This window comes from Littorina saxatilis, linkage group LG5, assembly GCF_037325665.1.
Source record: "Littorina saxatilis isolate snail1 linkage group LG5, US_GU_Lsax_2.0, whole genome shotgun sequence".
Taxonomy (NCBI): Eukaryota; Metazoa; Mollusca; class Gastropoda; order Littorinimorpha; family Littorinidae; genus Littorina; species Littorina saxatilis.
The window spans coordinates 29497149-29510043 of record NC_090249.1 but is presented as its reverse complement, the minus strand read 5'-3'; the positions used below and the strand labels follow the sequence as shown (position 1 = coordinate 29510043).

Below are 12895 nucleotides of genomic sequence, written 5' to 3'. Positions count from 1 at the left end.
TATTTCCAGCAGTGGAGTGAGGCGCCTGACTTCCCCACGATTCCCTGCTTCGTTCCACGCCAACCGGCACTCCAATCAACGAAGCAGTAGTGGGGAAGAACTATTTACGGGACGTCCACTCGTAGCAGAAAGCTAAGTGCACCGTGCTATTGCGCCCTTTTACCACCAAGTCATCTTTTCATTTACTATTTGTGATTATATTTGAGTGGTGACGACGTCACGTGGGTTGTGACAACTGCATTTAACCAGCGCTTTATACAGACAGCTATCTTTCCTGTCTTTCCACGAGATCAGCGTGTTATCATTTTCTAAACTTTAACTGGCATTTTTGTCAGTGACCTATTTTTACGTTTTGAACGTAAAACATCTTTTGGAGTGAAGTCTCGAGGGAGGTGGCGAGATAGTGTATAAACAGGCGTCTGAAACTTATACTTTTGTTGATTATATCTATTTGTATGACTGCGAGAGTGGATCGTGGTGTCTATTGAAACGTGACACCTGCTGTTATCCTTTTGCTGAGTATAACAATCTCACTTTGAGTTTACAAAAAATATCCTATTTCTCAACATCAGAAGCCTAGTATGGTGGATCGAACTATTTAAATAACACCTAAGATATAATATATATATATCACTCGTGCAAAGTCGTACAAGTCTGTGTTGAACACAAAAGCTTTGGTTAACTGTTTTCAAAAACAAAATCTAATCAACTACAAGCCTGGGCTATCTCAAAAGAAACAAAACTTCAAACTGATCTTCAGACACTTCATGTTTCTAACCTTTTATTTTATTTATAAATCAGGGGCGGTGGTCGCATGTATGTAAAGTAAACAACAACAAAAAAAACACAAAATCCGTGCCTACCAAAATATGTAATATTCATACTCCATCGCACTCATTCTCAGCTGGGATAGTTCTCCCTGTATTCTTCTACTGTACAGTGACCACGCCACAAAATTCCTCCCTTTCAAGACCTGACTTTTTTCAGATTTTTGGTAATACATCAAGAAATTGAGAAAGTCAGTTCTTAAAAGGTAGGGTGTAGGGAGGTAAATTTACAGACATTATGATCAGAAAATCTGGAAAAACAGGTTCGTAAAAGCCCTGAAAGTGGTGATTAGAAACAATGAACGGGTGACTAAAAACGTAAATCTACTCGCCAAATGCTAGTAGAGACACAATCTGTACACTGGTGTGTTTAAAAAAAAAATTGGTTAAGTTTTTATGTCCAGGTAGTGTGGATGTTTGGTATTGTTCAAACTATGAAAGTACAGTAAATGCATAACTCTGTGTATATAAGTTGTGGTCAGTGGCTTAATTTTGGTTAGAGCCCGATGTTACGTTGGCGAGTGAAATATTTACTTTGGCTAGTGAAATGTCATAGGCACAAGCCAAAGGCTAGTGCAGCATAATGTGAGACTTTCAGGCCTGCGTAAAAAGGAGGGAGTATAAGTCTTCATTTTGAGGGGATCTTAAAAGCGGGGTTATATATTGTTTGCCTGTAAAGAAAAGTACCCACAAGCAAACAGTGAATGCCAAACAAAGAAACAAACTTTCCAACCAGTGTTCTGCTCTAGGACATCCATCCCAAAAGCAGGGATGTCGTTAGGCGTCGGACATCGGACATATAACGATGAAAATCCCCAAATGTCCGATTCACATTGCCGCATGTCGGTCAGATGTCCTATCGTTTTAGCCTGAGCGTGGTCATTGTCCGATATGTACTCCATTCCTTCGGACAGCGCGATATTCGTTAATTTTCATTTCAAGATACAAATCTTCTAAAAGACCGAACGCTCTCGTGTTCAGCTGACACTGAAGTTGTCAGTGCCGCGTGCGGATCTTTTCCTTTTTCGGGAATTCCCGAACCGTTTGCGGTATGCGCCGTTTGGGTATAACCGTTTCGGTGCAGCGCACTGATCTAAAAATAGTGGATTCTTTTTAGTGCATGATACAGGAGTACGGGAGACAACTCCAACTGACTAAATTTGTAGTCTGCTTTTGTTTTCGATACGAGACGAAGCACTGAATTATGCCGCTGAAAAAAACTAAAGCCTGCAAAAGATCAGCATTAGATCAAACCGATCATTTTGTTTGTCAACTTTTATCCAAATCATGCAGTATTTAATCAAAGTAAGAGCTCTGAAGTTGTTCATGTTGGTTTCTTTTTTGTGGTTTCTTTGAAACTAAACAAATACCACATTATACGCACACTGTGTTGATGTATTTACTATATTATGTGTGTGTTCTACAGCGCGTGGGCGTGTGCGTGTGTGTGTGGGGGCATGACTTTGGAACAATTCCATGTTTGGCGCACATTCATAATGTCCTATTACACTTTCTGAAAGCGGTCAAATGTCTTATTGATGCTGAAGAACTCAGGACATTTGTCCTATAGGTATGAATTTGTAGCAACATCCCTGCAAAAGCCCCTGAATTATCACTACAACGGACAGAGAAGAAATCTGCAATTACACAGTCAAATTCTCTCCTTTCATCCCTCGCTTTGTTTCTTTTCAATTACACCTGCCTCAAAAGGGTAAACAAAAACCATCATGCAGTCCCAAATCAATACCACATGCACACGATGGAGGAGAAATCAACAAAGACAGACTTCAGATTGCTCATATTGTTCTTACCCTCTGTCAACTCACTTTAAGAATAAAAAAAAACAGGAGAGGGAAGGAGAAAGTAAAAAACTCACAAAGACATGGATAAATAAAACAAGATAACATTCACACACCCATAATTATGTACACCCTGCTAATGCTGTCTTGACTTATGGTAACCCAACCAACCCTCTTTTAGTTTTATGCTGCTGACCTTATAAGTGATAACTTTTTTTAACTGTAGAAAAAAAGTTTGTTTGTTTGTTTGTTTGCTTAACGCCCAGCCGACCACGAAGGGCCATATCAGGGCGGTGCTGCTTTGACATTTAACGTGCGCCACACACAAGACAGAAGTCGCAGCACAGGCTTCATGTCTCACCCAGTCACATTATTCTGACACCGGACCAACCAGTCCTAGCACTAACCCCATAATGCCAGACGCCAGGCGGAGCAGCCACTAGATTGCCAATTTTTAAAGTCTTAGGTATGACCCGGCCGGGGTTCGAACCCCGACCTCCCGATCACGGGGCGGACGCCTTACCACTAGGCCAACCGTGCCGGTTGTAGAAAAAAAGTGAAACACATGAAAGAAGTGAAATGACAGACTTGGTGTCCACCTGACTGATTGGGAAACCCTTGACACAGGACATTACTTGCGCAATCTACAAACAAAAAAGGTTTTCGGTCAAATAAGTCTAATTCGCCAGAAACTCATCAAAAACGGTCAGATCAATAGTATCCCTTTAAATCGTTCCGACCTGTAAGTATATTTTTATCATGAGACAAAAACTGTAGCATATCCGAATATTTCAAGAGCTATGCATAACAATTAACAGTCTGTCTGTGTGTGTGTGTGTTCGCGATGCACGGCCAAAGTTCTCGATGGATCTGCTTCAAATTTGGTGGGCATATTCAGGTACACCCCGGACACAACCTGGTCGATGAGAATTTTCAACACGTGCTCTCAGCGCGCAGCGCTGAACCGATTTTAGTTTTTCTGTTCATCTTCCCAGATCCATTCCCAGTAACTCTTCCTTATCTTCTCCAGTGTTTTGCGTTTATCTCCCTTCCTTCGTGTGGCGTCAATCCATATTCCCGTTACTATTTTTAGAAGGTCACTGTCCACAACGCTTTCATCCCGGCGAAGCCGGATATTCCCGTTACTATTTTTAGAAGGTCACTGTCCACAACGCTTTCATCCCGGCAAAGCCGGGTATTCCTCTACTTCTTCCCGGCAAAGCCGGGTATCATTCGGCTCTACTTCTTTCCGGCGAAGCCGGGTACCCGCCGAAGCGGGTATTCATTCTAGTTTAAAATATGCAGTATACAAAATAAAAATGCAGACGACATTTCTACATTTGCTGGGGGAGTTGTAGAATTATTTATCAAATAATTAAAGTTCTCGCCGGGTATTCGGCTCTACTTCTTTCCGGCGAAGCTGGGTATCATTCGGCTCTACTTCTTTCCGGCGAAGCGGGTATTCATTCTAGTATATATATATACACACATTGTACAAGTTTATAGCCTACTGTCTGAAGACACATACCTTAATTACGGAAAAAAACAACGACTAGCAGCAGTACTACTGATATATAAATGTGCTTTGCTACACTTACTGATTTAGCCTACTCAAAAGTTACTATTTAATTGTGCGCTGAAGGATCCGTGTACCTTTCACTCATTTTTGTCAGTGTAAGTGTAACATTTCATGTTTGGCCTTTCATTGTCAAAGATGGCCGTTGAAACGCATAATCCAAACAACAGTGATTTCAATCAATATTCTTCTTACCTTCAGCCTGCGACACAGCTAATTTGCTTACCTTGACAAATCAAAACACTGTCCTGGCAAGACTTCACCTTGATCGCATGGCCTTGTTGTCAGCTGAGTCCGTCCCTTCTCTCCCCTTTTCGAAGGTATTTAACGTTTACATGCGGTATCCATGCAGTGAGTGCAGGTGACGACCTAGTGTTAATGTGTTAGCCGGACGAAAACTCATGCTTAGTTGTCCCGAAAGACGACATGATAGTGCGGATTTACATACCTTCAAGTCAGTTGACAAGAGCGCATCGAGAAATGTCCAGCAGCGGTACAGTGCGTTACCGATACAATGCAACAGGACTCGAATCGTCAGGAACTCCAGTCCAAGCAGACGACATGAGTGACACACACAGACACGGCAATATTCGTACAACACGCACTCGCTGTGTACTTGTACAGACAACACTGCAGCAGAAGAAAGTGCGACCTCGCACAAACAGGAACTTGTCACGATTGACGTCACCTATAGCAACTAGCGTTACGCCATCTATCGGGGAAACCCCCTTTCTCACACCCGGAAAGACAACTGCTAGCTGAGCGTTCTTGACAGTCGACTCGACCGAATAAACCGAAAAGCCGCGTTGATATAAAACAATAAATTGATATTTTAAAATGATGGAAAGGAAATTTTAAAGGTAAAGCAAGCAGGGAACAAGCAAACGAATAAAACAACAAACAAAGCAATTCAAGCCAGAGTATTATAACGAGTCAGTTGGCGGCATTGAAACTGACAAAAACTGAACACACAAAAAACTAAAAAACAATTACGTGTGTGTGTGTCCGTGCGTGTGTGTGTTTTGTGTGTCCGTGCGTGTATGTGTGTGAGTGTGCCGTATGTGAATGCCCGTGTATGTATAAGTACATGTGTGTGTGTGTCACGGTCAGTGCCGCCTGTGCCGTGCGGTGTGTGTGGTGTGTGAAAACTGAGATGTGTGTGTGTGTGCCGTGTCGGTGTGCCGCACGTGTGTGTCAGTGTGTGTATGTGTATGTGTACTGTGCGGTGTGTGTGCCGTCACGTGTCAGTGTCAGTCAGGTGTCACAGCCGTGCGCTGTCAGTGTCAGTAGTGTTGGCAGTGTGTGTGTGACATAGAAGGCTGTGTGTCAGTTCAGTTTGTGCCGTGTCAGTGTGTGTGTGTGTGCCGTGTGGGTGTGTGACGGTATGTGTGTGTGTGTGTGTGAATGTGTGTCAGTCAGTGTGTGTGTGTGTGTGTGTGCCGGTGAGCCTCAGTGTGAGTGCGTGTCAGCCTGTGTCAGTGTGTACGCGCGCGCGCCGGTCACTGTTTTGATATTTCAGTCAGTCATTCATAATTTACTAGCTGTGGTTTCACTCGTCTGTATCCTTCCTCTCGTTTGTAAACACTGCTGTTTTGGGAGAGACTTCAAGAAGAACGGAAATGTTGATAGGCTTCCATATTTGTTTGAAACGGTTTCGAGGTAGTATTACAAAGTCTCATTGAAGCCCAACGGAGGGCTCAGTTCAATTAGCTTTTGGGAGGTGGTCAATCGACCATGAAAATCGAGAAGTTTCAAATAGAAGCCTGTCAATGTTATTGTAATTAAATCTGTCACCGAACAACAAGGCAGAAATGAATCCGTTCTCATTATACTACTTCCGTTCACTTACATGCAAGAGTCAAGTCCTGGCAAGAATGGTGTCTTCGTGCCGCGGCTATTCTATCACTCTGCTCTCGCTTAATTCGTTCACAAATATGTATTTATTTTTTGTCCATGATCACTGAACAGCAAAAAATGTCTCTCCTCTAAAAAGATGTTCGACTCACGTTGCCCAGAAGAAGTTTTTGGCATCGAGTTACGTCATGCAATTTACGTCATCACTTCGCACCAATGACAGAATCTGTTACATCAGCTTTGAGAATATTTGATTATTGAAATTTATACAATAAGCTTATGAAATTACACAAAAGTAACACAGTCTCGAGCCTGTCGCGACAGTGGCGTCTTGTGACGTCTTTTTTTCCACAAAAGCCGTCTGATACGGGCGTGCGATTTTTGTGAACATTGTATCTCAAGTTCTCACAGACGAAGAAGTCAAACAAGTTGCTACAACTCCAAAACAAATCCAAGACTTTGTAATACGTGAGTGAAGTTTAATCAGTATTTGTACCCTTTTATCAACGTAAACAGTGTAAACAAACAAGAAATCTAAAATGTTATCTTGAAAAATTGACCTGAGAGTGCTAGTGTAACTCTTTTCAGTCTTGGTAAAAATATCTTTCAGACATCGTTTGTCTAGACAGAAAGAGGCTCTTGGCTACAATCAATAAAGCTGAAAACTGCAAGTAATTAGGCAGTACAAAAAAAATTCTGAAGCAAAAGGGTTTAGATTAGAGACAAAGACAACAGTGTTCGCACTGACTGTGAAAAATGAATGAGGAGTCATTTGACCTCTTTGAGTTTAGTTGGCATAAAAACAGTTAAAAACGCTTACCTAGATCAATTTCTGACTAGCCTTTATAAGGACTCGATAATTCGCTAAATTTATCACAGATTAGATTAACCAAATGACCTGATCTCAATGATGATTTGTGTGATTGCATTTAGTTTACTCGTGTTAAGTTTGAAGAAATTTGATTATATTATATTTATATATATGTTTATTGCGTTTTGCGGTGTATTTCCGTCAAGAATAAAACAAATCTACAGAAAACAAACACAGGATGTGACCTTTTGCTCACCTTTGACAACAGGCATGCCAGTTTCATTTTGAACGACATCTGCTTTTAATTGGCATTGTCTTTGAAAATGTGTCAGTCAGTTTCAGCTATTTCTTGGACGGATCTGAATCATGAAGTGAAATGAGGACGGAAGGACGCACACACTGACGCACGCACTTGCGCACACTGACACCTTGACATGCTCACACACGCACACAAAGACGCTTAGCTTGTTAGGAATAACAGTCTTAGTGAGGGAAGCATAATCGTACTATCGTTCCCATTATTTTCTAAACAGAAAGGGGAGCGGGAGGGGGAGGGGGCACAGTTCAAAGCTGATACAAAAATTACCACAAATGGAATAAACACCAAAGCGACTTGTCAGGTGCACTTAACTAGATCTCAATTTGGGCGGCACACACACACCCCCACACACACACACACACATTCTGTGACTTACCAAAATCTCCCGCGGAACACAAGTACGATTTGAACCACAACCGAACCACTAGCATTGCATCCCAATCTCAACAATGGTTCTTTTTACATTTACTCACTTTTGACTAAGCCTTACCGTAAATGTTTTAGACCAAGAACAGAGATGATGTGATGGTGTGTGTGTGTGTGTGGGGGTGTGTGTGTGTGTGTGTGTGTGTGTAGACAAATTCCATAAAAACTACTGGACAGATCTTTATGAGGCTTCAGATGGAAGTTTTTTTCAGACACAGGTATATGATCTTACAAGTTCCTAATAGTAATATCCTTCATTGGCTCTGCCGACGCCCGTTATAACCACTTGCTTTCCTTTATATAATAAACCGACCGTAAGGCGTCATCGTCCCGAAAGAAATCTTCAACTTGAAAATTCCAAAACCATTTGTAACTCATAGTAGGGAAATCCTTTTGTGAAAATAATGATCTCAGCGCCTTTCGGCGGATTGGTCAATGCCTTTCGGAGCTGGAGTGCCATCAGTAAGTAATGTCGGTCACACTTGCAATTAATGCAACAGTTTTCGGCTAGCTAGGTTTTAATAGTCTCGACGATTACTGATCCTATGTTTTCAGCGTCTTTTTACATTTAGTCAAGTTTAACATAGAGGGGGAATCGAGACGAGGGTCGTGGTGTATGTGTGTGTCTGTCTGTCTGTGCGTGTGTGTGTGTAGAGCGATTCAGACCAAACTACTGGACCGATCTTTATGAAATTTGACATGAGAGTTCCTGGGAATGATATCCCCGGACTTTTTTCTTTTTTTCGATAAATACTTTTGATGACGTCATATCCGGCTTTTTGTAAAAGTTGAGGCGGCACTGTCACACCCTCATTTTTCAATTAAATTGATTGACATTTTGGCAAAGCAATCTTCGACAAAGGCCGGGGTTTGGTATTGCATTTCAGCTTGGTGGCTTAAAAACTAATGAGTGAGTTTGGTCATTAAAAATCGGAAACTTGTAATTAAAATTATTTTTTTTATTAAACGATCCAAAAACAATTTCATCTTATTCTTCGTCATTTTCTGATTCCAAAAACATATACATATGTTATATTTGGATTAAAAACAAGCTCTGAAAATTAAAAATATAAAAATTATGATCAAAATTAAATTTTCGAAATCGATTTAAAAACAATTTCATCTTATTCCTTGTCGGTTCCTGATTCCAAAAACATATATATATGATATGTTTGGATTAAAAACACGCTCAGAAAGTTCAAACGAAGAGAGGCACACGTGAAACAAGATGGCGGACAGTTGAGCGAGGATTCTGTAGCTCTCAGTTCTAATGTCTTTGTGGTGGATACGGGCTGTGCTCTCATGTGTTTTTTGGTTCCACGGATTCAGTAAGGTTGCCAACTTTTACTCCATTTTATATGGAGCCGTGTAAACACCTCATAAGCGAGTAAGTTTGATGTTTTTCAAATCACTCTTTGCAAGTATTGTCATTTTTCCCCAGATGTGACACCCGGTCTAGTGACAGACGAAATGCTTGTACAAACTTCACGTGCATCTCGCTATTTCTATGTGTAACTGTGTTGTTCTTCTGCTCCACTGAACCATATCTGTGACGCGCCACGGCTTGCTTGCCTACAGTCACAGTCACAGGCACAGGCACAGGCACACGATTGAACTATTTGAACTATTTGGTTGACTGTTCATTGACTGTTCATAGTGTTTATTCCTTGCCGTTATCACATTGCTAACTTAAATGTCTGACACTACAAAGAGGGGAAGAGGAGAGGTCTCGCCTATCAGCGACGATACAGAAAAAAGGCCGTGCCTTGATCTTGAGGACAGTTACTTAGACGCATTTGACGATTCAACCATCATCGTAGTTGAACAGCCCCTGCACAGCACCACCCTCAGCTCTCCGCCAGACGCGACAACTTCGGCGATGTCGAGTTCCACTATCACCTCCGTAAAGGAGGGATTGCGCGAGGCCCTGTTGGATCCAGCAATCCTGCGACTTCTAAAGGAGGCTGTCGTGGCCCCCCTGATGCAGCAGATCGAGGAACTAAAAAAGACGGTGGCCAACAAGGACCAAGAGATCGCGGACCTCCACGCTCGTGTCGACGAGCTCGAGCAGTATTCGAGGCGCAACTGCGTCAGGATCAGTGGCATCCCCGCCGCTGACAACGAGAACACTGACGAAGTTACCATGAAACTAGGGGCTGCACTTGGCGTCACCATCACAACTGACATGATCGACAGATCCCACCGCGTCGGCAGACCAGACCAGGCCGATCGTCAGATCATTGTCAAGTTCACCTCCTATCGACACAAGCGGTTGCTGATGGGCGTTCGGAGGCACCTCAAGCACAAGACGGCCTCGACCATGGGATTTTCGCCACCCGCCTCAGCAGCGGAAGCCGCGGCGCGGTCAGCACCACGGGGGGTGTTTGTAAACGACGACCTGACGAGGCAGCGGGCCAGACTGGCAGCTAAAGCACGTCGCCTAAAACAAGAGAGGCGTATCCAGGACACATGGGTCCGTGATGGCGAAATCTTCATAAAAAAGAACGAAAAAATCTCGAAAGTGTTCAACGAGGAAGAACTAGAAAAATGAGTATAGCCTTGTATAACTAACTAGCTCGTCTTCTGTATGCTACAGCTTACCCAGTGAAGTGTGTATGCTGCTGCAAGCAGTAAAATGTGACACCGTGAAATATTGACATCTGACCATGACTGCTTGCTTTTTTTGTATCTTGTACTTTGTATTTTTTGTTGTATTTCTTTCTTCCCGTGTGCCTACATATGTATATTTTGAACCACGAGCTGAGAGCTACAGAAGTGTTGTTTTCTAATGGAAAACCGTTACCCATTGGGAACTCTGTATATACGTTCTTTACTTAATCTTGTTTTTGAACCCTCTTTACAAACTTTACCCTTGTTTTTTCTGTTGTCTTTTTGTAGCGCAATTCGTCCCAGACCAGCCCGCAGATACACCCTCCCTCTGGCCATTTTTATGTTCCTGATCCTGATAGGATATGTCAGTTAATTTAAGCATGTACAGGGCCAGAATTGGGTGTTTCTATGGAAAAGCAGTAGTTCTCTGTCGCAAACTTGCTTTCTTATGTGAATCTTCTGTGTTGCCATTTGTGATTTTAACTTCACTTAAATCACCAGCCCGCGTTCCGTTATCATTGTTCGTTTTTTGTTGTGTTACCTTCAGACGCTCGCCTGTCTACAATAAATGCACTACCTGTACATTACAGACATGTTGAAATATTGTTAAATGGTAGCGAAAACCTTTCTCTTCGCACCAACAAGCTTATTTTTGAAAGTGTCCAATCGTTTGTCTGTAAATCTGGTCGTTTTTGTTAATTTGACTCAGTACGCATATCCATGCCATGTATTCTATATACATTTTTCAATTATATATTCAGCGAACTACTGCTTATTTGCCACTGGATTACAGTTTACAATGTACTATGTATATTCTTTTTGTATGCGCTAACCACCTTCATCTTTCATATGTACCTACCATTCTTTCGTCCCACCTCCACCCTCCCCCTCTTCCTCCTGCTAGCTTTCTCTTGTTCTTTTTGGTTTGCTTCAACTATGCTGTTTACCTAGATAGTTCCATAGTTTATAAGTAATGTTTGTCCGACATCATATTTTTGTTAATTTGTAACTACGTAGGGCGCGTAATATAAGCGTTCGCTTGAGTTCGTGTCCCTACTGTTTATCGTTGTATTGTTGTACCATGTTTGATTTAATAAAACATTGTTTAAACCAAGAGAGGTACAGAAAAGCGTGCTATGCAGCACAGCGAAACCACTACCGCGCTGAACATGGGCTCGTCAGTTTCACTCCGTTATGCACAAGCGGCGGACTACGGTCATTGTGAAAAAATGCAGTGCGTTCAGTTTCATTCTGTGAGTTCCACAGCTTGACTAAATGTAGTAATTTCGCCTTACGCGACTTGTTTTAATATTTCTTTTAGTTTCTGGCCGACAGACTCAGTTTAATGTTTCCATGTCGATTGGTTAGACCGGTGGTTTTATTATTTTTTATTTTTTTATTTTGTCCTTCCAGTTTAGATCAAGGTGAAGCAGAACAAATTGACAACTTACAACCAACCCTGCACTGTCACCACTGTCATGGCGGAGACACCCAATAAGTCTCGAGTCCCTAAATGCGCAAGATGTCGTAACCATGGCTACACGGTGAACTTGAAAGGTCACAAAGGTAAGGGTGAAGCTGGAAGCCGCAAGTCAGCATCCCCTCAAATTTCCTGGCAAACTGACAGAATGTTAAAGGGCAGCTGTCGGGTTGCCTGGCCTCAAAAATGCGCGGAGTCGCGTGCAAACACGCCATATGCGTTTAAGAGTTTTCCGAGTAGATTCAACTAAAGACTGTTGATTTGGTCCAGAAGAAGATACTTTTATCATTAGTTTGAAACCATGAAAATGAGTGAAACTTTCTGCTAGTTCTCACAATCCGCAAGAAAACGAAGCAGTTGGCAGGCCGAAACTCGGACGACTCAAAATCCGCGACCGACAACTCTGTCAGCACAAGAAGAGACGCCGCAGCGTTCTTTCTTTCTTTATCTTTCTTTATTTGGTGTTTAACGTCGTTTTCAACCACGAAGGTTATATCGCGACGGTTAGCCTGGCAGTGACGTCATCCGAGGAACCCGTTAAGGCCGCTGCGAAGTTTACAGTACAATGCAGAGTACAGCTGAGCATCTGTAATGCTGTACGCGTGATTGATTCTTGCACAAAGTAAAGTATTAGGGTGGTGGTATCTTCCCAGGACACATGTTCCCATCTTCTCTTCTTTGATCTGACCAACTGCAACCTTCACAAGTTATTTCTAAAGTGGTTCACATGCTGTTGCTACTCCCCCAGTCCACCCGGTTAAACCATTCGTGTCCCTGGTCAGCAGACACTTTACACTGAAGAAGGTCCGCTTGAGGTGTCACGCCAATTACCGTGTACGTGTGAGGTACTGAATTCAAGACAAAAACCAACTCTGTCGGTGGGAAAATCTAGGAAAGAGATAATGACAATACCTCTTCAGTTACTCACTCAAGTAGGTAGACGAGGTAAGATAAAGGGAAGAGAGACGAAGACAAAGATGAAACAGTGGATCTAGTGTGGAAAATGGCCGCAAAAAAAATCAAAGATGAATTTGTCAAACTGTGATTGTGATGTTTATCGTGTGTGTGTGTGTGTGTGTGTTTGTGTGTGTGATAACACGTATGTGTGTGTGTGTGATAACACGTATGTGTGTGTGTGTGTGTGATAACACGTATGTGTGTGTGTGTGTTTGTGTATGTGTGTGATTACACGT

The 12895-nt window shown here is 42.3% G+C and overlaps 2 protein-coding genes across 2 annotated transcripts in view; one reads left to right on the top strand and one right to left on the bottom strand.

The window, feature by feature from the left end:
• Window positions 1-4876, bottom strand: part of LOC138966818 (serine/threonine-protein kinase NIM1-like) — a 44937-nt gene extending 40061 nt beyond the window's left edge. Inside the window, exon 1 of the mRNA XM_070339165.1 lies at window positions 4651-4876. The gene's annotated coding sequence lies outside the window, so the exon portion shown is untranslated. The remainder of the gene's footprint in view (window positions 1-4650) is intronic.
• Window positions 4877-6405: 1529 nt separating this feature from the next.
• Window positions 6406-12895, top strand: part of LOC138965867 (uncharacterized) — a 19851-nt gene continuing 13361 nt past the window's right edge. Inside the window, exons 1-2 of the mRNA XM_070337962.1 lie at window positions 6406-6524; window positions 11636-11788. Coding sequence (XP_070194063.1) covers window positions 11701-11788 — 88 coding nt within the window. The 5' untranslated portion in view covers window positions 6406-6524; window positions 11636-11700. The remainder of the gene's footprint in view (window positions 6525-11635; window positions 11789-12895) is intronic.